This window comes from Triticum dicoccoides, chromosome 1A (genome assembly GCF_002162155.2).
Source record: "Triticum dicoccoides isolate Atlit2015 ecotype Zavitan chromosome 1A, WEW_v2.0, whole genome shotgun sequence".
Lineage (NCBI taxonomy): Eukaryota > Viridiplantae > Streptophyta > Magnoliopsida > Poales > Poaceae > Triticum > Triticum dicoccoides.
This window is the reverse complement of record NC_041380.1, coordinates 482,309,828-482,335,892: the sequence shown is the minus strand read 5'-3', so window position 1 is coordinate 482,335,892 and position 26,065 is coordinate 482,309,828. Positions and strand designations below refer to the sequence as shown.

The window sequence follows — 26,065 nt, the reverse complement described above, 5'->3', positions numbered from 1 at the left end:
AGTATTAGTTTAACACTAATTAACCTAGGTTAGTTAGCTGATTAGTCGCTGACCAGTGGGCCCCGGCCCCACAAACAGTTTAGTTAGAATTAACTTAAGGCTAATTAACTTGGTTAATTAGCTGTGTCACTGACCAGTGGACCCCGCTGGTCAGGTTTGACCTGGGGCGCCCAGTTGACTCTGCTGACGTCACAGTGACGTGGTGCTGACGCCATAAATCATTTTCTGGATTTAAAATAAATTCAGGAAATTCCAGAAAATTGTATAAACTTCTAAAATTCATAGAAATTCAACCGTAACTCCAAATTAAATAAATTATATATGAAAAATTATCAGAAAAATTCAAGGAATCCATCTGTACCATTTTCATGCATGTTTGAACAATGTTTGTCCTCTGTTTTGGACAAAACAAATAAAGGGCATTTAAATAATCATATATGGAGTTGGAGTTTGAATCATGTATTCAAACCAACTTCATTTAAATCATAGCTAGGTGCATTAGCCCAAAACACATTCATATTGCCATGTCATAGCATGCATCATATTGTGCATTGCATTGATCGTGTTTCTTCTGTGTTTGCCGGTGTTGTTCCCCCTCGATAGACGTTGTACCGGCGATGTGATCGATGACACCGATGAAGAGCTATATTATCTTCAAAAGTGCCAGGCAAGCAAAACCCCCTTGTTCATTCCGATACAATCCTACTCTCTCGCTCCTGCTCTCTTTTAATGCATTAGGACAACACCGATTCATCTGTTACTTGCTGCGGTAGCTGAACCCCTTTATCCTCTGCATGACCTGTCATTGCCACAGTAAATAGATGAAACCCACTAGCATGAGTAGGAGTTGTTTGAGCCCTGTTGTGCCTACTCATTCATGCTTGTTTGTCATGCCTGCTACTGCTTAGAGTCGAGTCAGGTCTGATTCATCGGGGATGATTCAGAGGTGTGTGAACATGTCCTACTGTGTGTGAGCTAAGTGTGTGAACACGATTTGGTAAAGGTAGCGGTGAGAGGCCATGTAGGAGTACATGGTGGGTTGTCTCATTGCAGCCGTCCTCAGGAACTGAGTTCTGTGTTTGTGATCCATGATTCAGCTACTACCACGCATTGGGCCCGAAACCAATGGACCCTCTCGGCTTCTTGATCACCCTTGTCCTCTGTCCAGGAGTTGCAAGTAGTTTCTGGTGTTTGTAGTATGCTGGAGGCCGTGGGCAGCGCTGACCGGAGGGGTGGGCTGTGATGCGGTAGGCACGTGGCACGGTGTACCGGGCGCCCGTTTGGTGTCTCGGGAACCCTGTTCACATCGTTTGGGGCTGTGAGCGAAACTCCGGCCGGATCTCCTCATGGATGGAACCCGAATAGGCGATAAACCTGGACTAGAGACTTGAGTGTTTAGGCAGGCCATGGCCGACACCCACGTTGGGCTTCCGCTTGAAGGTTGCCGAGTACATGTCGTGTAAACGGCGGTAAGTGGTGGGAGCGTGTGTGAAGAAGTACACCCCTGCAGGGTTAACATCATCTATTCGAATAGCCGTGTCCGCGGAAAAGGACTTCTGGGTTGCTTATATCAGTTCATAGACAAGTGAAAGTGGATACTCTAAAATACGCAAAATAAGCGTGAGTGCTATGGATGGCGTTCTCGTAGGGAGACGGGAGCGGTTCCATAGTGGTGTATTGGTTGGTGAATATGTGGACTCGTGTGCGCCACCTCAAAGAGTTACTTGCAGTCGTAGTTTAGGATAGCCACCGAGTCAAAGCTTGCTTGCTGCAGTTAAACTCCACCACCCCCTTTGTTGATAATGATGCATATGTAGTTAGATCTGATGTAAGTCTTGCTGGGTACATTTGTACTCACGTTTGCCTATTTTATGTTTTTGCAGAGAGACTTCGGTCTCGCTAGTAGTTCCACGTGGGCTTCGACGTTTAGCTTGTTACCTCAGCTACGATCTTGTGCCCTCGGCAGGATCTGGTAGATAGTCAGGCTTCTCAGCCTTTTTCTTTTCTAGATGTCTGTACTCAGACATGTTAAGCTTCCGCATGTGCTTTGACTTGTATGCTCTGATTGTTGGGTCATGAGACCCATGTTTGTAATATCTCGCTCCTCGGAGCCTATTGAATAAATATTTGAGTCGTAGAGTCATGTTGTGATGCCATGTTGTATTTGCACATATCGAGCATATTGTGTGTATGTTATTGAAATGCTTGGTATGTGTGGGATCTGGCTATCTAGTTGTTTATCCTTAGTAGCCTCTCTTACCGGGAAATGTCTCCTAGTGCTTCCACTGAGCCATGGTAGCTTGCTACTGCTCCGGAACACTTAGGCTGGCCGGCATGTGTCCTTCTTCGTTCCTGTGTCTGTCCCTTCGGGGAAATGTCACGCGATGAATACCGGAGTCCTATTAGCCCGCTACAGCCCGGTTCACCGGAGTCCTGCTAGCCCAGTGCTACAGCCTGGATTCACTCGCTGATGACCGACACGTTCGATGCTGGGTCATGGATGCCTGTCCCTGTAAGTTAGTGCCACTTTGGGTTCACGACTAGCCATGTCAGCCCGGGTTCTTTTTCATATGGATGCTAGCGACACTATCATATACGTGAGCCAAAAGGCGCAAACGGTCCCGGGCCAGGTAAGGTGGCACCCGTGGGAATACCGTGCGTGAGGCCGCAAAGTGATATGATGTGTTACATGCTAGATCGGTGTGACTTAGGATCGGGGTCCTGACACGGACCTGCCCAATCGGACCGTGGAGCCGTCGGTGATTCCGGAGAAGGGCTTGGTTGGCTGAAGCTAGCTGTAGGGCACTTGGAGATTGTTGAATGTTTCCATGGACAGGACGTTGAGCCTTGCCCCGCCATCGATGAGGGTCCTGGTGACCACCACGTTGCTGATGATTGGGGAACAAAGCATTGGGAGGACTCCAGCTATAGCCGCACACTTGAGCTGATTTGCTACCACGTTGCTGATGATTGGGGAACAAAGCATTGGGAGGACTCCGGCTATAGCCGCACACTTGAGCTGATTTGCTGAGCTGAACGTGATGGCGCACGCCGACCACCTGAGACGGCGCGTGGCCTGAAGCCTGGGGAGGACTGCATTCACTTCGTGGGTGAACTGCTTGAAGATGCGTTGAGAGGCTGGGGCCTGAGCCCCGCCCAGGATGCAGGCGATCATGCGTGGCCCCTGGAAGCCCCCAGCCCCCTCGTCTTGGTGGCGGCCCTCGTTTCTCCTTGGCTGCGGCAGCAGCGGAGGGAGGCCTGCGTTGCCTTGCGGGCGATCCTCGCGAGGCTGATCCCTCCAGTCTCCCTCGCGAGGCGGGTCTTGCCAGCGATCTTCGCGAGGTTGATCGCGCCACCCTTGGCGTGGGCCACGGTCTTCCCAGCGTCCTGCGTTCCTTCCTCCTCCTCGACCGTAGCCCCGGTCACCGCGGTCGGGGCGACGGCCAATCCTTCCTTCTCGCACGGCTCGGAGCTCTTGACATTCATTGGTGTTGTGGGTGTGGAGGTCGTGGTACACACAGTACCGGCTGCCCTTGGAAGGTTCGGGCTGATCTCTGCCCCGCTTGGTCTTTGGTTCTGCCGCGAGCACGGCAGCCCCCTTGCGCTTCACATCCTGGGCCTTGGGCTTCTTCTCTTCTGGGTCTGCGGCAGGAAGCTCGAGGAGGGAGAGACGCCCTTCCTCAACCCTGGCGCACTTGGTTGCCAAGTTGAACAGCTCCAAGGAAGTGCACAGGTCTTCATGCATCGCCAGCTCCTCCTTTATCTTGACATCGCGCACGCCGTCGGAGAAGGCTGAGATGATGGCCTCCTCAGTCACCTTGGGAATCTTGAGGCGTGCGTTGTTGAAGCGCTGGATGTACTTCTGCAGGGTCTCCCCGGGTTGTTGCTTGATGCGGCGCATGTCGCTCACGGCGGGCGGCTGGTCGCGAGTACCTTGGAAGTTGGCGATGAAGCGGGTGCGTGTCTCGTCCCAGGAGGAGATCGTGCCTGGAGCCAGGTTCAGGAGCCAGGTGCGGGCACCGTCCTTGAGTGCCATGGGAAACCAGTTCGCCATGACCTTCTCGTCTCCGTTGGTAGCTTTGATGCCCAGCTCGTAGAGCTGGAGGAACTCCGCAGGGTCAGCCGTGCCGTTGTAACGGGGAGGCAAGTATGGCTTGAACTTGCCGGGCCACGCGACGTTGCGTAGCTCGGTGGTGAAGGCACGGCAGCCTGTTGTGGCCACGGGAGGCCTTGGGTGACGGAGAGCTTGGTCTTGCGTGTCCCCACGCGCTGCAGCTGGGAGCAGCGTGGGGTCTTGACGTGCTAGAGCAGGAGCATGGTCGTGACGTGCTGGAGCAGGGAGCGCCCCGGCAGCTTCTTGCGGGCGAGGGACTTCTTGGCAGCTCTGCTCTTGCCGCGCTGGCACCTAACTACATATGCACCAAAGAGGAAAGGAGGACACTGCGCGGGCTGGCACCCGCCTGGCGCCTTTGGTCGTCATGGCTTGCGTCACAGGCACCTCATGAGGTACCCCGCCTTGATCTCTCCGCCTCCTCGCGAGCTAGCCTGGTGAGGCCGTGCCTGAGGAAGCTCCGCGTCGTCCCCCCGCAAGGCTTGGCCCCTCGCGAGGGTCTTGGGTCTGTGTTGGTGCAGATGGGCCGTGCTGGGCCCCCCTTTGAGCCACGCCGCAGGCCGTAGGCAGGCAAGTCTAGGGACCCCCATTCCCAGAACGCTAACAATTCGAGTTCAAGTTCCAGGAAGGACATTCACGCCAGTCACTGAACCCATAGAGTTTTCCTTTGATGCACCCACCTGGAGTCTAGGCAAGAGCATGGCAGCCCATATTGCTATGGGACGCATCGGTGAAGTTTACCACAAGGAGATTAAGGACACTATCTACCAGATATGTGGGTGCCGAGATGAGCAATGGGAGATGATCAGCACCAGGAAGGACAGGTCCATTGCAGCATTCATCCAGGAGTTAAATCATCACATATGTTACCAGGAGAATCAGATGTGCGCAAGCATGATAGATTTGAAGAAGGCGATGACCAGGATCACAGAGCTAGAAGAGGAACTCAAGTCTACACGCAATGGTTATGAGGAGGAAATGACCGAGACCAGGTGGGCGCCAGCGCACATAGTGTCCTTACTTCCTCTTTGGTGCTAAGGAGGCAAGCGCAGGCGAGGAGTACCAAGGCGCCAAGCAAAGGTTTCCATATCAGCGCAACAAGACCAAGACCAGCAGGACTGCAAGACGGAGGTCACCGTGGAGCCCAAGACGGCGTCGTCACCAGAGCCTTTGGCAGGCAAAGACTACTTTTGTCAGGATAGCTTGTACTAGCTGTCCCCTTTCAAATCGGCCGTTGTCGGCTCCCTTCCCGCTCAATATTTGGGAAGAGGACCAGGGCCTCTATAAATAGGACTAGCCACCGCGCTAGGAGGGAGGGAGGCCAGGAGAAACCCTAGATCCACACACCCACAAGCTCGCCAAGCATAACAACACCTCTCCCCAGGAGGCTGTTCTTCCCCTTGTACTATTCATCCTCAGCCCAAGAGGCAATCCACCACCACCACCACACTGGAGTAGGGTATTACACCACAACGGTGGTCCGAAGCAGTATAAATCTTGTGTCCCTTGTGTTGCGAGTTCGTTGAGCTAGCCTCTGAGATCGTAGCGAGGTTAGGGCGTGGATCGGTAGGGGGAGATCTTCGTGCGCACCCAGTGTTCGAACCTTGAGGGTTTTGCCGGAACCCGAGATCTGACATTTGGAGCGCCAGGTAGGGGTGCGCCGAAGCTTCCTTCCGTCGATCCGCTCCACCATCTTCGCGCCCGCTCCCATGGCTCGCGCTGCTCTCCCGGCCGGATCCGCAGGTGCACCAGTGGCGCCCGGGGGCTCTGAGCCCTTACTCCCGCCCTGCGGCGGGTGCAGTGGCTGCCCAAGTTCAAGCCGGAGATGCCGCCCCGCTACGATGGTGCAGCGGACCCGGCGACCTTCCTGCTGGCGTACGAGGAGGCCGTTCTGGAAGCCGGTGGCGACGGCAAGATCATGGCCAACTGGTTCCCAATGGCCCTCGCAGGCGCACCGCGCGCCTGGCTCCTCCATCTGCCAGAATCTTCTGTCGCCACCTGGGAGGAGCTGCGCAACGTCCTCATCACGCGCTTCGGGGAACCGGCGGCCCCCATCGTCACAGCTCTTCTCGGCAGCTCGCAGGCACCACCCTTGGACCGTCACGTCAAGCCATTCTTCCGCCAGATTGGCGCTTCCTCCATGCGGCAGGGGGCTCCCCCGGGATGGACGGCGCCAAAGGCCGACCTGGTCTTTGACTTAGGAGATCACCCGGCCAACACTGGCGGTTCGGGCGTGCTCCTGATGCTCTGCACGCTGACCATCTGCGGTGTAGCCATCACCAAGACCCTCATCGACGGTGGCGCCAGCCTCAATGTGCTCTCTATGGAGGCCTTCAGTCTCCTTCATGTACCGCTTGAGCGGCTCCACCCCATCCGGTCCTTTTCCGGAGTCGGCGGCGGCTCCTCCAACCCCCTGGGGCAGATCCGTCTTCCAGTGACCTTCAACACGCGCGACAACTACCGCACCGAGCTAATCGACTTCGACATCGCCTGCATCAGTCTACCGTACAACGCCATCCTCAGGTACCCGGCGCTGGCCCAGTTCATGGCGGCAACTCATCCTGCCTACAACCTCATGAAGATGCCAGGAAGCGAGGGCGTCCCCACTGTGGCCAGAGACACCAAGGAAGCTGTAACAACCCTTAGGCTGGCCTTCAGAGCCACGACGGCAGCTTGCACGGCAGACAAGGCCGAGCCCAAGGACAAGGGGGCTGCACCAACCAAGAAGAAGCAGTTGTTCACTCAAGGACAAGCCAAGACGAAGTAGATACCGGTCGACGCGGACGGGGCCTCTGGCGCTACCTTTGTCATAGGCGCTGACCTTGCCCCAAACCAAGAAAGGAGTTGGTGGACTTCCTGCAGGCGAACAAGGAAGTATTCACCTGGGAGCCCAAGAAGCTAGTTGGGGTCCCAAGAGAAGTAATTGAACATCATCTGAGGGTGTGCCCCAATGTGCGCCCAGTAAAGCAGAAGGCAAGAAGACAATCCACGGAGAATCAGTCTTTCATCGTTCAGGAAACCCGCAAGCTGGAGGCAGCAGGTGTCATCCGCGAGGTCCGATACCCGGAGTGGTTGGCAAACCTAGTCGTTGTGCCAACGAAAGGAGGGAAGGAACACATGTGTGTCGACTTCACCAACCTTAACAAGGCCTGCCCACAAGACCCGTTCCCGCTGCCGCGCATCGACCAGATTGTTGACTCCACTACGGAGTGTGACCTGCTATGCTTCGTGGATGTGTTTTCAGGATACCACCAGATCAAGATGGCAGTGGAAGACGTGGAGAAGACAGTTTTCTTAACCCCATGCGAGGTATACTGCTACACTTGCATGCCATTCGGACTGCACAACACGTGAGCAACCTTCCAGCGGTTGATGCACATTGCCTTAGGGCGGCAGCTCAGAAGTAACGCTGAGGCCTACATGGACAACATTGTGGTGAAATCTCAGGAGGCGAGGACCTTGGTTCAATACCTGGAGGAGACCTTCGCGAGCCTGCGCCAGGTGAAGCTGTGGCTCAATCCAGAGAAGTGTGTGTTTGGTGTCCCTTCGGGCAAGCTTCTGGGCTTCCTCGTGTCTCACAGGGGGATCGAGGCCAACCTAGAGAAGGTCAAAGCGATCAAAGACATGAGCCCACCACAAACCCTCAAGGAGATGCAAAAGCTTGCAGGCTGCGTGACTTTGCTGGGGCGCTTCATCTCCAAATTGGGGGAGCGCGCCTTGCCGTCTTCAAACTGATGAAGAAGAAGGGCCCATTCGAGTGGACTTCGGAGGCTGACCAAGCGTTTCAAAATCTCAAGAGATATCTGACCAGCCCACCGGTGATGGTGGCGCCTCGAGCCCTCGAGCCCTCGGTGCTCTACCTATCTGCCACGCCCCATTCCGTCATCGCGGAGCTGGTGGCTCTCAGAGAAGAGCGACAGGCCAAGGGCCCGTCAAGAGAAGCCCCTAGGCTGGACGAGGCAGCGCAGCACCAAGGTGATGCCTCTGATGCAGCGGCAACTTCGGTAGGCCGCCCAGCTCCTGAAGCCAAAGACCCCAAAGAGACACCTCAACCCACGGAAGCCAAGGACTCTGACAGCTCGCCCGCCCTCGTCGAGCATCCAGTATACCTCGTCAGCACAATGCTGCGGGACGCGAGGGCGCGATACCCCATGCCCCAGAAGATCTTACTCGCGCTCCTGGTGGCCTCACACAAGCTGCGCCACTACTTCCAGGGTCATGCCATCAAGGTCGTCTCGGCCTACCCGTTGGAGAGAGTGCTCAGGAGCCCCAATGCTGCCGGGCGAGTCGCTGAATGGAACATCAAGCTCCAAGCATTTGACCTGGAGTTCAGCACGACCAGGGTCATCAAGGGGGCTGCGCTCGCGGACTTTGTGGCAGAATGGACCGACGCCCTGGAGCTCGAAGCAGGCGAGGATCAATCTCTATCCCCGGGGAGCGAAGCGCCGGACGGCCGGGTCATGTACTTCGACGGCGCGTTCTCGTGCCAGGGCGCGGGGGATGGAGCAGTGCTTATCTCACCCACCTAGGACAAGCTCTACTACGCCGTGCAGCTCTGCTTCCAGCAAGTCGAGAAGGCCTCCAACAACATCGCAGAGTACGAGGGCCTCATAGCTGGCCTCAGGGCTACGGCAGCCCTGGGAGTGGGGCGTCTCACCATCAAGGGTGACTCACAGCTCCTTGTCAGCTTCTCCAACAAAGTATATGAGCCCAAGGATGAGCACATGGAGGCATACCTTGCGAAGGTGCGCAAGATGGAGAAACAATTCTCGGGTCTGGAATTGCAGCATGTGCCCCGTGGCACCAATAAAGAAGCTGACGACATCGCCAGGAGGGCCTCCAAGCGGCTGCTCCAAGAGCCTGGCGTCTTTGAGGAGCGGCTCTTCAGGCCTTTAGCAACACCACAACTCTCGAGAACGGCGCTGCCTCGGGAGGAGCTCTCTCAACCACCTGCCTCAGGAGCTCCGACCTGCGGCATGAGTTCGGGGGCACGCTTGCTCTTAGCACTCGAACCTCGGGAGGGGTGCTGGACCAAGGAATTCAAGGAATACCTGACGCAAGGGACGCTGCCGGAAAAGGAGGAGGACATGGAGCGTGTGGCTTGAGAAGCCACGGTGTACTGCATCCGGGATGGTGAGTTATATAGGAAGCGGCCAAATGACATTTCCTTGTGTTGCATCTCCAGGGAGCAAGGAAGAGAGATGCTGGCCGACATACACGGCGGGGACTGCGGGCACCACTCATCGTCACGGACCCTCGTCGGCAAGGTGTTCTGCAGTCGATTCTACTGGCCCACGGCGCTCAACGACGTGACTGAGTTGGTGAGGTCTTGCGAGGCCTGCCAGTTTCACGCCAAGCAGATTCATCAGCCGGCTCAGGGCCTCCAGACCATCCCACTCTCATGACCGTTCACGGTCTAGGGGCAGGATATCTTGGGCCCGTTCCCTCGAGCGCCCGGGGGCTATCGCTACCTCTACGTTGCCATCGACAATTTCACCAAGTGGGCGGAGGTAGAAGCCGTCCGCACCATCCTAGATGGCTCCGCGGTCAAGTTCATCAAGGGTCTCGTGGGCCGTTTCGGGGTCCCCAACCGCACCATCACAGATAATGCCTCGCAGTTCACTAGTAATCTCTTCAAGACATATTGTGCTAACCTTGGAACGCAGATCTTCTACGCTTCGGTGGTGCACCCCAGGAGCAATGTCCAGGCCGAACATGCCAACATAGAGGTCCTGAGGGGACTCAAGACCAGAACCTTCAAGAAGAAGCTCGAGGCCTGCGACAGGGGTTGGCACGACGAGCTCCAATCAGTGTTGTGGTCCATCCGCACCACCGCCACCAAGCCGACGGGCGAGATCTCGTTCTTCCTCGTCTACGGAGCAGAAGCAGTTCTCCCTTACGAGGTCAGATATCGCTCCGCATGGGTCCTAGCATTCAATGAAACGCAGCAGGACGCCAAGCGGGGGATGGACCTCGTGCTAGGGGAGGAATGTCGTTGCGAGGCCGCACTACGGGCGGCAAGATACCAGCAGGCGCTGTGGCGGTACCACTATTGCAGCGTCCGCTCCAGGACGCTCGAGGTGGGTGACCTCGTCCTGAGGCGGGTGCTCTCCAGGGAAGGGCTGCATAAGCTCTCGCCCATGTGGGAGGGCCTGTTCAAGGTCGTCCATGTCTCCAGGCCTGGCTCTGCGCGCCTGGAGACGCAGGATGGGATGCCCATCCAGAACGCCTATAACATACAACACCTCCGGAAGTTCTACCCATGAAGAAAGGCCTAGCGCCTGTGAAGAAGGCCCGGTGCCTGTGAAGAAATGCCCAGCACCTGTGAAGAAGGCCCGGTGCGTGTGAAGAAAGGCCCAGTGCCTGTGAAGCAAGGCCCAGTGCCTGTGAAGGTCTCTGCTCATGACACTCTCACGTAATAATGAGTGGGGTTGTACACGCCTCAGAGTCTTAGGAGTGCCACCCTTGGGCCTTGGGGGCTCCCTCCAACGCCTTAGTGACAGCACTTAGCTCCGCGCTGGTGAGAAGACGTCGAAGACTAGACTAGGTGCCAGACGCGGCTTTTCATTTGCTTTCCGAAGTTGGCTCACCCCTCTTTAATTGAAATTTGCTTTCTGGTGTCTCTTGCTGGTCTCATCCTATCGCTTTCTACCTCTGTTTCTGCCTTCATTTCTTTGGTTGGCTTGTACTCTCTCGCGCGTTCCTCGCGAGGGGGCTGAACAGGTACCTTCGTGAGCTTCCTTCTTCTGTTTTTCGCGAGGTACCCTCGTTCGAGCCCGCAAGCTGGCGCACCTCTCTCTCTCTCTCTCAATCCATGCCCCACGCGTATAAGTCATGATACGAAGCGCTGGGCCATGGCCAGCGGCGCCGGTGACTAGGGCTTGGATCTCCTAATAGATTTTGCAGTTCCTCTTTACCAGGTACTGAGAAACGTGCGCCTCGCAAGGCGGAAACCACTCCAAGCGCGCCAAGCTATGTTTTTCTTACGCGCCTATAGAAAGCATGAATGTTGCGACGCGGCGCGGGAGTGGTAAGCACGGCATAGCAATTTGGAAATTATAGTTGTTGCATGCCCCCACGGGGCCTCATACTTGTCTCTCTCAATACAGGAAAGAAAAGAAGAATAAAACAAAAGTGGTGCGTGCCCCTACAACAACCCGCGAGGGCGGGCTCCCGGCGCCGTCCCGAGCTCAGCCAGACCCCTCCTCGCGCTTCACAGACGTGCGGTGATAAGACGACCCACCGCCGCCTTCGAAGCGGGCGCGGCGGCTGGTCGTAACCACCGCTGCTGGAGCTGTCGCCGAAGGAAGAGCCGCTGTAGCTGGACGAGACGTGGTCGGCCCCAAGGGCGGGTTCTCCCTCGTCCTCATCACGGCTGTCGCCAAGGCCGAGCACCTCCTCGCCGTCGTTGACCTCGGGGTAGCAGCCGGCGCGGCGACCATCTTCCCCAAACACCCTCATGAAGAGGGTCGCATCACCGTCGTACTTGAAATGAAGGGTGCACCGCCTGACCAGGCCGCGCGCGCGGGCGAACGTCTGCCAGCCGCGGGTTAGGGCTATGTTGCCTGCGACGGAGACCTCGACCGCGACCCAGGAAGCCTTGCTGCAGCAGCCGTCCGCCTGTAGCCAGAGCCCGCCCGGACCTGAGGTCGGCAGCTCGTCGGCGAAGAAGCGCGGGAGCTAAAGCCAGTTGCCAGCCGGATTCTCCGACCAGACGACGAACTCTGGCAGCACCTCCGCTGAGTGGAAGCGCGGCCGGGGGGGCGCGACCACGGCATGTCTCCCTTCGTCAACAGGACTGCCACGACCAGAGCGACCCCTGCCACGCGAAGCGGCACCACCGCAGCTGCGGAGGGCCACGGCGGGGGTCGCGGTGTGCTTACGGGGACGGCCGCGTCCACGCTTGGGCACCGGAGAGTCGGGCCCCTCGCGGGGGGCCTTCCCCTTCTCCGCGGTGGAAAACCTCCTCGATGGCACCATTGGTGTCGCTGCCGGCTATGGAGCAAAGGAGGAGAAGCGAGCGGAATGGGAAGAGATGGGCGACGGGGGCTCCGCCCCCTCCCCATTTATAGCAGGAGATGGCCAACCAGCTCCCCCATGATCACAGGTAATGATGGTTTTTCCTTGCATGCAGCAGGGACTCGTCAAGTCAGGCAGTTGCCGAGGCAGCGTGGGAAAGCGGAGACGCCCATGTCCAATCAACCACCACACGTCGACCGAGGCCGCAGGCTAATGGGGCCCGCAACGCTCCGTACTTGTCCTTCGGCTTCGCCTCAAAGCCAAGCCCGAGCGCGCCTTGGGCCCGGGGGCTACTGTCGGCGTTCTGGGAACATGGGTCCCCAGACTTGCCCGCCTGCGGCCCACGACGTGGCCCTACGAGCGGGCCTGTACGACCCATCTTCCCCGGCAAGGACTCAAGACCCTCGCGAGGCGGATGACGCAAGACCTCCTCAGGAGCGGCCCCATCAGGCTGGCTCGCGAGGGGCGGAGAGATCAAGGCGAGGCAAACCTCGCGAGGTTCCCATGACGTGAGCCATGACGACCGAGACCAGGCGGGCACCAACGCGCACGGTGTCCTTGCTTCCTCTTTGGTGCTAAGGAGGCAAGCGCATGCGAGGAGTACCAAGGCGTCAAGCAAATGTTTCCATATCAGTGCAACGAGACCAAGACCAGCAGGACTGCAAGAAGGAGGTCACCGTGGAGCCCAAGACGGCATCATCACCAGAACCTTTGGCAGGCGAAGACTACTTTTGTCAGGATAGCTTGTACTAGTTGTCCCTTTTCAAATCGGCCGTTGTTGGCTCCCTTCCCGCTCAATATTTGGGAAGAGGACCATGGCCTCTATAAATAAGACTAGCCACCGTGCTAGGAGGGAGGGAGACCAGGAGAAACCTTAGATCCACACACCCACAAGCTCGCCAAGCATAAGAACACCTCTCCCCATGAGGCTGTTCTTCCCCTTGTACTGTTCATCCTCAGCCCAAGAGGCAATCAACCACCACCATACTGGAGTAGAGTATTACACCACAACAGTGGCCCGAACCAGTATAAATCTTGTGTCCCTTGTGTTGCGAGTTCGTCGAGCTGGCCTCTGAGATCGTAGCGAGGTTAGGGCGTGGATCGGTAGAGAGAGATCTTTGTGCGCACCCCAGTGTTCGAACCTTGAGGGTTTTGCCGGAACCCGAGATCCGACAACTACCGACGGCAGGAAGGCGCACGCTGAGGTCTAGAAGAAATACATATCAACCGTACAATCACAAAAGGAGTCATAGCACAGTTCGGAGTTGCATATAAGGTCATCGGTGCATAGCATAGTTGCGAGTTCTTTTTTTTACGGGGGCATAGTTGGGAGTTCCAAGTAAAGTCATCGGTACCTATTAGACGCCCAGAGCACGAATAGTCATTTGGACATCGCCGGCTAGCGATGCCTCGCTTGATTTTTTTTTTGAGACAAAAAAATCAAGCGAGGCATGGCTAGCTTGATGCAAGGACGTCTTTTGCTCCGTACAACATGAAATATCCATGCATCTGTTTCTTGGTATAATTAGAATTTTCATCCACACAGAGGCCCAGTGAAACAACGGGAGGAACCCGTCAGGCGAAGGCCTAACCCAGCAACGTGGAAACTCAATCTTGCGTGGGCTTCGACTTTGCTTGGGCTCTTTAATCAGCGTCACAGATAACAAAATCTATAGAGAAAATAACTTCACTTAAAAACGCATCATGTTGTATGGCTGGGTGGCAACCCCTGGATTGTCTCCCGTATAGGTCGTGTGTTTAACTCTTGGTTTTGGCGATTATTTTTTAGTCTTCAGGAGACTCGCGGTTTCGTTCGTGTGTTCCCTTTCCTTAGTTTGCACAAATATATGTTTCCTCCGACGAACGTATCAAACTAAAGGATAGCGAATGTAAAAATCATAAAAATCCTCAAGACGGGACGAAACAAAGCGGAGCCAAACCAAGAATACCTATTCCCTTTAATAGTAAAAAAAAAAGAAGAAGAAGAAGAAGAAGAAGAAGAAGATATAGATATAGATATCGAGGGCATCATCTTTTTTAGAGCTTTGCAAAAAAAAAAGGAAATTGGGACATCTGCTCAACAACACACACACACACGAGCCCATGGTAGCCCGCGAGATGAGAATTGCGTGGCCGCTGGGCCAGGAAGGCCGGGACTCCTGGTAGAGACACATGGGATGCTGATGTGGGCTCATGTGGTCAAGTCACCGCCATTCTGGCCGCTCCGCGGCCACGTGCGGCGCTCCTGTCCGTCTACGGGTCGTAGTTAGTGGAGGCTCCGGAGAACCCCAATTTGCTCGCTCCTGATGGGTTCTTTTGGTTGCAAATCCATGCGAGCCGATTAAGTGCGGCTCGTGATCCAGATTGATTGACCTTTGCGACCAGTTTTTTTTTGTAAAAGCCATTCGGTCGAACGTTTCACACTTAGGGCGGTAATCACCCGCTCTTAGAATCTGTGAAGCGGGGAAACCATAACTCCTATTTGTACAACAGCTCCGCCAACTCCGCTTCTGGAGTTATGGAGCGGAGGGATACCAAACAGGGTGTTATTGTTAACTTACATTTTGTTAATGGAAAGGCCATCATCACAAGTGAAAAAACTCCAATACTTTGGGTGTAGAGAGAGTAGAGACCATGTGAAAAATCCAACATCTACTCTCCAAATTACGAGTTTCCAGTTTGTGTGCCAGTTGTGTCAATTCGTTCTCCGACACACAACCACAAATGATAAGTGCCACACGCGTGACACGAAATAACACTGCCCAACTGAAATTGTCATCTGAAAAAAAAAACTCAAAAAAATTGAAACTTATCATTCAAATCAAACAGAAAATTGTCATTCTCGGATAACTAAACTTATCATAAAAAAATGTTAGGACGGAGTTGCTTCGTGCCATACATGTGATATTTATCAGGGTCCGGTGGCTTACGAAACAATCCAAGAGGCATATCTCATCTCATGGATCCTCGCATGCTGGCATACGTCTCCCTGCATGGTGCATCTCATCTTGGCTGCACTTGTCGTGCATCCACGCAGAACGTAGCACTACCTTCATTTTGCCGACTAATTAAACACGTAGTCTTCGACAGATTGCGACTCCAAATATCTCTGATTAGTCTATCCCGGCTGATATCGCATCCCACATCCCAGATCGCCTACTCATGTTCCTGTCACGCCGTCGGCTTCTATATATGGGAGGCGGTTCCGCGCACCGCTGCCGGCACACTCCCACTCACGCACGCGACACGACCGCTCTCCTCCTGCGCATGCAGAACACCTCTCGGCATCTCGGAGCGCGTCCACGCTACGCCATGGCGCCAGCGGCTAGCCAGTCACCTGCCCCGGCGGCGCCCGGCATTGCTACCCCCGAGGCTTGGCCGGCGGCCTCTGCCGACGCCGACCGCGCGTTCACCTGGCTCAGCGCCAACGCCGTACTCGTTCTCGCGATCCTCGTCTGCGGCCTCTTCGCCACGATCGCGCTCCACGTCGTCCTCCAGTCCTTGCTACGCGTCACCGGCCGCGCGTGGTTCGGCGCCGGCAGCGGCCTGCATGAGCCGGCTCCGCGCGCGAGTGGAGGGCGCGGCGGCAGGAACCGGGGGGCCCAGGCGCTCCCGTGCCTGGCGTACTCCGCCGGGCTCGAGCTGGCCGGGTCGTCGCGGTCGGAGTGCGCCATCTGCCTCGCCGAGTTCGAGCGCGGGGAGCAGGTGCGCGTGCTGCCGCGCTGCAACCACGGGTTCCACGCCCTCTGCATCGACCGGTGGCTGGCGGCGCGGCCGACGTGCCCCACGTGCAGACAGGCGCCGTTCGCCGAGCCCGACGAGAGCGTCCTGGCCGCGGACTGTGCACGACCGGCGCCCGCTATCGCGGTGGTGCGGGTGATTGTAGACGGTGGCGGGAGGCGGCGTCTCGAGATTTAGCTCGCAATCGCATGACGAAACTAGCGAGCTTGTTAGCGATCAGGCACGCAGATGGGCGTTGCACGGTGGGATGCTGTGTAGTAATGCGTTTCACATTTGGGGCCGGTGGAGTATATTGGCGCGTTTGGTTGCTCGGCTTCATTTTTTTCCCATTTGCATATCTGAATGTTGATTGGTTGCTTGCATCCCCTCTCCCTGCATCATAGCAACGTCTCTACGCACTGTGTTTGTTTGTTCGCATTGGTTGTGCTCATACTAATGCATGTTGTTTGATTGCATACGTCGGACATGGTTAAAAGTTAACAGCTCCACATAACACACAGTGTTACAGCAGAGTGCCTCGGCGACAGCGGTGGACGGTGCTCGCCGCGCCGCGTCCGACATGACAAGCACGGATTCACAGGCGAGCGATCCCATCGGCGGCACGACGAACTTGAGCGACCTGCTCACGCACTCTCTGCCACTCACCCGGCGGCCGGCTTGAAAACGTGGTGGACCATGGTGGCAGCGATGTAAGCAAAATACTTCGCCGCACTGCCGTCCAACGGGCGTCGTGGCGAACTAGTTGCTTATGTCGTCGCCACAGGGAAAGTCCGGCGCGAAGGGAGGAATAGAAGGGCGCTGAGGAAGATGACAGGAGAAAAAATGCAGTGCGCGTGCCATGGCAATGTTAGTGTAATAGGACGAGGGAGAGGAGGCTGAAATGAATGACACCGGGGACGGCACCAGTGTAGTAGGACACCACGAGGAGGCCGAGAGGAACAATGCCGACGATGGCTTCAGTGTAGTATGATGCGGGCGAGGAGGCCGAGAGGAACCAGGCCGACGGTGCTGACAATGCAGCAAGACGCAGGAGAGGAGGTCGAGAGGAACAACGCCGACAGTGGTGCCAATGTAGTAGGACGTATGAGAGAAGACCGAGAGGAGGATTACAAGGGGTGAAGGAGATTAAGGAGTGTCATTAAACATATCACACATATGCATATGTATAATTCATGAGGAAGATGTAGATCTACTTGTCTACGATCGCCGAAACATAAAATATGCAACACAAAAGTCGTGAGAAACTGTGAGTGAAACTACTGGTCAAAGGACATTCAAACGGACGACCGTGCATAACGAATTTGACAAAATTCGTTCAAAATAGATCCAAACATGAACATAAAATTCAACATTTATGGTCGACGAAACTACGAACTGATCGTCTGAATGAAATCATAACATCGATGTGCATCTTTTTCATATAGAACTTATCTCGAATCGATGCACCGTTGTGTGGATTAGAAGAGACAAGCGAGAAAGGAGATTAGAGAGGAGCTTACTCCATGTAGGAGAAGATAGCACATGCTAGGTGTATAGTAGCTAGCATCGCTCTGGCAGGCCTAGGTAAGAGTTGCTTTAAGTTCCGTGCAATGCAGACCCAACAATGAAACATTGGCGGCCGAGCATCCCATTTTCTTTCCCGCGTGAGCCTGGTTAACCTATATACAAGCAACCAAACGCGCCCTATATGCATGTTATACTTTTGTTGACCACTTTAGGTATATGTTTGTCAATTTTATATTGAATTTGGTTCGGTCATTTTTTGGCTGTTGATTTTTGCTCTAATTTTTTATTTTATTTCTTCTTAAATGGTAAAATACTTATGTCACTAATTCATTTTACTTAGAAAAACTCATTATTTTGAATTTAATTTAGTTTTTATTTTATTTATTTCTTCTTAAAAGATAATACATATGCCACTAATTCATCTTTCCCTATAAAACCTCATTATTCTGATTTTTTAGTCATTTTTTATTTTCTTTCTTCTTAATATTGTAGTTATTTTCTTCTTTAATGATAATATCAATGCCATAAATTCATTTCTTCTTATGAAACTTCCCTTTTTAATGAAAATTTCACTATTATATTTTTATTCTTGCATATTATAAATTTTGCAATTTGTATGCAAATTTGTTTCATTTTATTTCTTCATAAAGGATAAACCAATGACACTAATTCATTATTTCTTAGAAAACTTCACTATTTAAAAAAATAAGTTTTTTTCATTCATTTTCATCTTTAAGGGTAATAGCATTGATACTAATTCATTCCTTAGGAAATTCATTGTTTTTTGTTCGCAAAATTTCACCGTTATATTCTTATTCTTGCGTATTATAAAAAAGTGTAATTTTTTGTGCAAACTGTATGCATGTTTTGTCATTATTTATTTTATTTTTTTCCTTTTCTTTCTTCTTAAAGGGTAATACCGATGCCACTAATTCAATTTTCCTTACAAAATTGTATTATTTTAATTTTGTTCTTGCTTTTATTTAATTGAAGGTTGATACCAATGCCGCTAATTAATTCCTTCTTAGTAAAACTTCTGTTTTTGAGGATTCCACTATTATATGCCTATTAATTCATATTATAAAAAGCGCAATTTATACGTAAATTATAAATAAATTTTATCATTATTTTCTTTCTTAAAGGGTAATTCCAATGGCAGTAATTTATTGTTTCTTAGAAAACTTCATTATTTTGGATTTGAGAAGTAGAGACGCCATGTGTCGGTGTATTAAGAATGGGGTCCTTATACACCAAACTTATGCACAGGCAGTGGCAGCCTTCCCGAGGGCAGGGCTTGCTAGAGGATAGCCAAAGCCAAACTCAAATCAGATTATAAGAAGCAAAGAAGATCTCAGAAGACAGAGATCATAAATGCTGAAGTTACAGCTCGAAGGCCCGGCAAGATCCTTGCCGGGGAGAACATCCCAAGATTCAATCCCGGCAAACTCCGAGCCCAGTGGGAACCTGATGACCCACAAGTATAGGGGATCTATCATAGTCCTTTCAATAAGTAAGAGTGTCGAACCCAACGAGTAGCAGAAGGAAATGATAAGCGGTTTTCAACAAGGTATTCTCTGCAAGTACTGAAATAAGTGGTAACAGATAGTTTTGTGATAAGATAATTTGTAACGAGCAACAAGTAACAAAAGTAAATAAAGTGCAGCAAGGTGGCCCAATCATTTTTGTAGCAAAGGACAAGCCTGGACAAACTCTTATATAAGGAAAAGCGCTCCCGAGGACACATGGGAATATCGTCAAGCTAGTTTTCATCACGTTCATATGATTCGCGTTCGGTACTTTGATAATTTGACATGTGGGTGGACCGGTGCTTGCGTGTTGTTCTTACTTGAACAAGCATCCCACTTATAATTAACCTCTATTGCAAGCATCCGCAACTACAACAAAAGTATTAAGGTAAACCTAACCATAGCATGAAACATATGGATCCAAATCAGCCCCTTACGAAGCAACGCATAAACTAGGGTTTAAGCTTCTGTCACTCTAGCAACCCATCATCTACTTATTACTTCCCAATGCCTTCCTCTAGGCCCAAATAATGGTGAAGTGTTATGTAGTCGACGTTCACATAACACCACTAGAGGCTAGACAACATACATCTCATCAAAATATCGAACGAATACCAAATTCACATGACTACTAATAGCAAGACTTCTCCCTTGTCCTCAGGAACAAATGTAACTACTCACAAAGCATATTCATGTTCATAATCAGAGGGGTAATAATATGCATAAAGGATCTGAACATATGATCTTCCACCAATTAAACCAACTAGCATCAACTACAAGGGGTAATTAACACTACTAGCAACCTACTAGCACCAATCCTGGACTTGGAGACAAGAATTGGATACAAGAGATGTAACTAGGGTTTTGAGATGAGATGGTGCTGATGAAGATGTTGATGGATATTGCCCTCTCCCGATGAGAGGAGCGTTGGTGATGACGATGGCGATGATTTCCCCCTCCGGGAGGGAAGTTTCCTTAGCAGAATAGCTCTACCGGAGCCCTAGATTGGTTCCGCCAAGGTTCCGCCTCGTGGCGGCGGAGTTTCATCCCGAAAGGTTGCTTCTAGTTTTTTTTCTCGACGAAAGACTTCATATAGCAGAAGATGGTCATCAGAGAGCCGCCCGGGGGGCCACGAGGTAGGGGGGCGCCCTAGGGGGGCGCGCCCCCCACCCTCGTGGAAAGGGTGTGGGCCCCCTGGTCTTCATCTTTGGCGAGGATTTTCATTATTTATTATAAGGTATTCCGTGGAGTTTCAGGACTTTTGGAGTTGTGCAGAATAGGTCTCTAATATTTGCTCCTTTTCTAGCCAGAATTCTAGCTGCCGGCATTCTCCCTCCTTATGTAAACCTTGTAAAATAAGAGAGAATAGCCATAAGTATTGTGACATAATGTGAAATAACAGCCCATAATGCAATAAATATCGATATAAAAGCATGATGCAAAATGGACGTATCAACTCCCCCAAGCTTAGACCTCGCTTGTCCTCAAGCGAAAGCCGATAACAATAAATATGTCCCCATGTTTACAGGTAGAGGTATCGATAAAAATAAAATACGGACATGAAGGCATCATGATTATTCTCATAATAGCAACATATATAGATATTGTCATATGATTACTTATGTTCAAGTGATGATCTATTCACAATGCAAAAGTATGAATCAGTAACCTTATTGAGAACCAACAAACTATAACCTCAGTCATTCAAGCAATTGCAATTTATCATAACATCAGAAAGAGTCTATGTCAGAGCTAAAATGCAAGTCCACATACTTAATTATCATCTAGTCCTTCATAGTTGCTAACACTCACGCAATACTTGTGGTTACGGAGTTTTAATCGGACACAGAGAAAGATAGGGGCTTATAGGTTCGTCCCACAACCTTTTACCTCGAGGGTAATGTCAACAATAATAACTCATGCCCCCTTACATCCAATTATATATATATATATCAGGTTCTTTCCAACATGCTGGGCTTGCCAAAGGATAAAATGAAAAAGGGAGAGGTGAAGATCACCATGACACTTTCATAAGGTAGAAGATAATAATAAAAGATAGGCCCTTCGCAAAGGGAAGAAGAGGTTGCCATGCGCTTTTATGGTTGGATGCACAAAATCTTAATGCGAAAGAACATCACTTTATATTGTCCCTTGTGATATGAACCTTTATGATGCAGTCCGTCGCTTTTATTACCTCCACATCACAAGATCGTATAAAGTTTATTTCTCCCACACTAATCATACATATTTAGAGCAATTATTATTGCTTTGCACCGATGACAACTTACTTGAAGGATCTTACTCAATCCATAGGTAGATATGGTGGACTCTCATGTCAAAACTGGTTTAAGGGTATTCGGAAGCACAAGTAGTATCTCTACTTGGTGCTGAGAATTTGGCTAGCATGAGGGGGAAAGGCAAGCTCAACATGTTGGATGATCCATGACAACATACTTTATCTCAGATATAAGAAAACATAACCCATTACGTTGTCTTCCTTATCCAACATCAACTCTTTAGCATGTCATATTTTGATGAGTGCTCCCAATCATAAAAGATGTCAATAATAGTATATTTATATGTGAAACCTCTCTTTCCTTATTACTTCCTATTAATTGCAACAATGACCAAAGCTATGTCTGCCAACTCCCAACAACTTTTAATCATCACACTCTTTCTATGTGAAGTCATTACTATCAATAAGATCAATATGAACTTTTGTTTCTTCTTATTCTTTTTCTCTTTTCTTTTATTTACCCAAGATCATAGCAAGAAAATCAAGCCCTTGACTCAACACTAATCTTTATTATATAGCTCACAGACTCGATTACATAGAGAGATCATAAGGCAAAACTCAAAACTAGATCATGCCATAAAATTTATTCTACTAGATCAAAATACTACTAATAGGATCGAACTAAGGAAAACGGTAAAGATAGGAGTTGTGATTGTGATACGATACCGGGGCACCTCCCCCAAGCTTGGCGGTTTCCAAGGGGAGTGCCCATACCCATGTTATTATATCTCCTTGGTTGGTGAAGATGGAGGTGATGGATAGTTGCACATCGAGCGTAAGAGGTCCTCTAGCTTGTGAATGATGCCCTTGAGTGCAAAGATATGCTCCTTCAACAAAATATTTTCACTTGTGAGATACTTGTTTTGAATACGAGTTAACTCAATCATCTGGAAAGCTTCGATCTCAGTGGGGGTAAGAAGGTTGTGATCAAGTTGAAGGATGTCTTCTGTTGTCGGAGCTTGGTTCTCCGTGGCCTTCTTGATCCCTTCATCCTTGTTGATCTCCATGGGTTCTTCCCTCTTCAGCTCTATCTTCATTAGTCAGGCATCTTTGTCACCGTTGTTGGAGGAGGGGGACGACATGATGCCTGGCCTTGACAACCCTGACAGAGAACAGCCCAAAACAAGAACAGAGGATATTTTCGTGATATGGGAATCAAAACCTTCGGGAGAATATATAGTGAATTTTTACCGACCAAAATACGTATCGTGCAAGAAAACGGAGTCCGGAAGGCACACGAGGTGCTCATGAGGTAGGGGCACGCCCAGGGGGTAGGGCGCGCCCTCCACCCTCGTGGGGCCCTCGTGTCCTTCCCGGACTGCTACTTAATTTTCTATTTTTCTAAATATTCCAAAACGGAGAAATATTGCCTTAAAATTTGTTTTGGAGTCGGTTTACTTATCGTACCACATACCTATTCCTTTTCGGAGTCTGAAACATTCTGGAAAGTGTCCCTTATGTATTCCTCCGGGGTTACGGTTTCAATAATATTGCTTTCAATATTTATGGGATTACCTGAGATATAATGTTTAATTCTCTAACCGTTTACCACCTTCGGATTTGTGCCTTCGAAGTTGTTGATTTTTATGGCACCGGAACGATAGACCTCCTCGATAACATAGGGGCCTTCCCATTTAGAGAGAAGTTTTCCTGCAAAAAATCTTAAACGAGAGTTGTATAGCAATACATAATCACCTACATTAAACTCACGCTTTTGTATCCTTTTGTCATGCCATCTTTTAAACTTTTCTTTAAACAACTTGGCATTTTCATAAGCTTGGGTTCTCCATTCATCAAGTGAGATAATATCAAATAACCTCTTTTCACCGGCAAGTTTGAAATCATAGTTGAGCTCTTTAATAGCCCAATATGCCTTATGTTCTAGTTCGAGAGGTAAGTGACATGCTTTTCCATATACCATTTTATACGGAGACATACCCATAAGATTTTTATATGCAGTTCTATAGGCCCATAATGCATCATCAAGTTTCTTGGACCAATTCTTTCTAGACCTATTGACAGTCTTTTGCAAAGTTAATTTGATTTCTCTATTACTCAATTCTACTTGACCACTAGACTGTGGGTGATACGGAGATGCAATTCTATGATTGACGTCATATTTAGCAAGCATTTTACGGAAAGCACCATGAATAAAATGTGAACCACCATCAGTCATTAAATATCTAGGGACTCCAAACCTCGGAAAAATAACTTCTTTAAGCATTTTAATAGAAGTGTTATGATCAGCACTACTAGTTGGAATAGCTTCTACCCACTTAGTAACGTAATCAACAGCAACTAAAATATGTGTATATCCATTAGAGGCAGGAAAAGGTCCCATATAATCAAAGCCCCAAAAATTAAATGGTTCAATAACAAGTGAATAATTCATAGGCATTTCTTGACGTCTACTAATATTACCAATTCTTTGACATTCATCACAAGATAGGATAAACTTACGGGCATCCTTGAAGAGAGTAGGCCAATAAAAACCGGATTGCAATACCTTATGTGCAGTTCTATCTCCCGTGTGGTGTCCTCCATAAGTTTCGGAGTGGCACTTGCGTAGGATCTGTTCCTGTTCATGCTCAGGTACACAATGTCTAATAACACCATCTACTCCTTCTTTATAAAGATGTGGGTCATCCCAAAAGTAATGTCTCAAATCATAGAAGAACTTTTTCTTTTGTTGGTATGTGAAGCTAGGTGGTATGAATTTAGCAACAATGTAATTAGCATAATCAGCATACCAAGGAGTACTACGAGAAGTACTTATGACATTTAGTTGTTCATCAGGAAAGCTATCATCAATAGGTAGTGGGTCATCAAGAACATTCTCTAACCTAGATAAGTTGTCTGCAACGGGGTTCTCAGCTCCTCTTCTATCAACAATATGCAAATCAAATTCTTGTAGCAAGAGAACCCATCTAATAAGTCTAGGTTTAGCATCAGCATGATCGGTGTGGATAGTTACTTTAGAATCAACAATATAAGGTCTGAACTTATCACAAGCAAATACAACTGGTAAAAGTTCTTTTTCAGTAGTGGCATAATTTCTTTGAGCATTGTCTAGAGCCTTACTAGCATAATGGATAACATTTAATTTCTTATCAACTCTTTACCCTAGAACAGCACCTACAGCATAATTGCTGGCATCACACATAATTTCAAAGGGTAAATTCCAATCAGGTGGCTGAACAATAGGTGCAGAGACTAATGCTTTCTTAAGTATTTCAAATGCTTCTACACAATCATCATCAAAGACAAATGGTATATCTTTTTGTAATAAATTAGTCAGAGGCTGAGAAATTTTTGAGAAGTCCTTAATGAACCTCCTATAAAATCTGGCGTGACCAAGGAAACTTCTTATACCTTTGATGTCCTTGGGACATGGCATCTTTTCAATAGCATCAACCTTGGCTTTATCAACTTCAATACCTCTTTCAGAAACTTTATGCCCCAAGACAATACCCTCATTAACCATAAAGTGGCACTTTTCCCAATTCAAGACAAGATTAGTTTCTTCACATCTCTGCAAAACTCGATCAAGATTGCTCAAGCAATCATCAAAAGAAGATCCATAGACGGAAAAGTCGTCCATGAAAACCTCACAACTCTTTTCACAGAAGTCAGAGAATATAGCCATCATGCATCTTTGAAAGGTAGCAGGTGCATTACATAAACCAAAAGGCATACGTCTATAAGCAAAAGTACCAAAAGGGCATGTAAAAGTAGTCTTTGATTGATCTTTAGCCGACACATGTATTTGAGAGAAACCAGAATAATCATCTAGAAAGCAGTAATGTGTATGTTTGCATAATCTTTCTAGCATTTGATCGATAAAAGGTAAGGGGTAATGATCTTTCTTAGTAGCCTTATTTAATTTGCGGAAATCAATTACCATCCTATAACCTGGAATAATTCTTTATGGAATCAATTCATCTTTATCATTAGGAACAACAGTAATACCTCCCTTCTTAGGGACACAATGAACAGAACTTACCCACTGGCTATCAGCAACGGGTAAATTATACCTGCCTCCAGAAGCTTTAGTATTTCTTTTCTTACCACTTGTTTCATTTTAGGATTCAGACGTCGTTGAGGATCATGAACTGGTTTGGCATCTGCTTCCAAATTTATTTTATGTTGACATAGAGTGGGACTAATGCCCTTAAGATCATCAAGAGTATATCCAATAGCAGCACAGTGCCTCTTCGGAGTTTTCAATAATCTTTCTTCTTCATGCTCTGAATAGCACTAATAATAACAGGATATATCTTCTTTTCATCAAGATAAGCATATTTAAGATTATCAGGCAACGGTTTAAGCTCAAACATGGGATCACCCTTAGGTGGAGGGGGATCCCCTAGGATTTCAACAAGCAAATTGTGTTTCAGAATAGGTTCCTGTTTAAAGAATAGTTCATCTATTTCCCTTCTTTCATTCATAAACATATCATTCTCATGGTCTAGCAAATATTGTTCTAAAGGATCGCTAGGAGGTACGGCAATAGAAGAAAGACCAATAATTTCATCCTTACTAGGCAATTCTTCTTCACGGTGTTGTTTACTAAATTTAGAGAAATTAAACTCATGAGTCATATCATCTAAGCCGACAGTAACAACATCCCTTGTGCAATCTATGGTAGCATTAACAGTATTTAAGAAGGGTCTACCAAATATAATGGGACAAAAGCTATCTTGTGGGGAACCAAGAACAAGAAAATCAGCAGGATATTTAGTTTTCCCACACAAGACTTCAACATCTCTAACAATTCCCATTGGTGAAATAGTATCTCTATTAGCAAGTTTAATAGTAACATCAATTTCTTATAACTCAATAGGTGCAATGTCATGCATAATTTCT

The 26,065-nt window shown here is 49.7% G+C and overlaps 1 protein-coding gene across 1 annotated transcript; it reads left to right on the top strand.

The window, feature by feature from the left end:
- Positions 1 to 15,387: 15,387 nt before the first annotated feature.
- LOC119305108 (RING-H2 finger protein ATL79-like) lies at positions 15,388 to 16,114 on the top strand. Its single transcript, XM_037581744.1, has one exon. It carries the CDS (start codon positions 15,398 to 15,400, stop codon positions 16,046 to 16,048), a length of 651 nt encoding a protein of 216 aa, XP_037437641.1. The 5' UTR covers positions 15,388 to 15,397; the 3' UTR covers positions 16,049 to 16,114.
- The last annotated feature ends 9,951 nt before the right edge of the window (positions 16,115 to 26,065 follow it).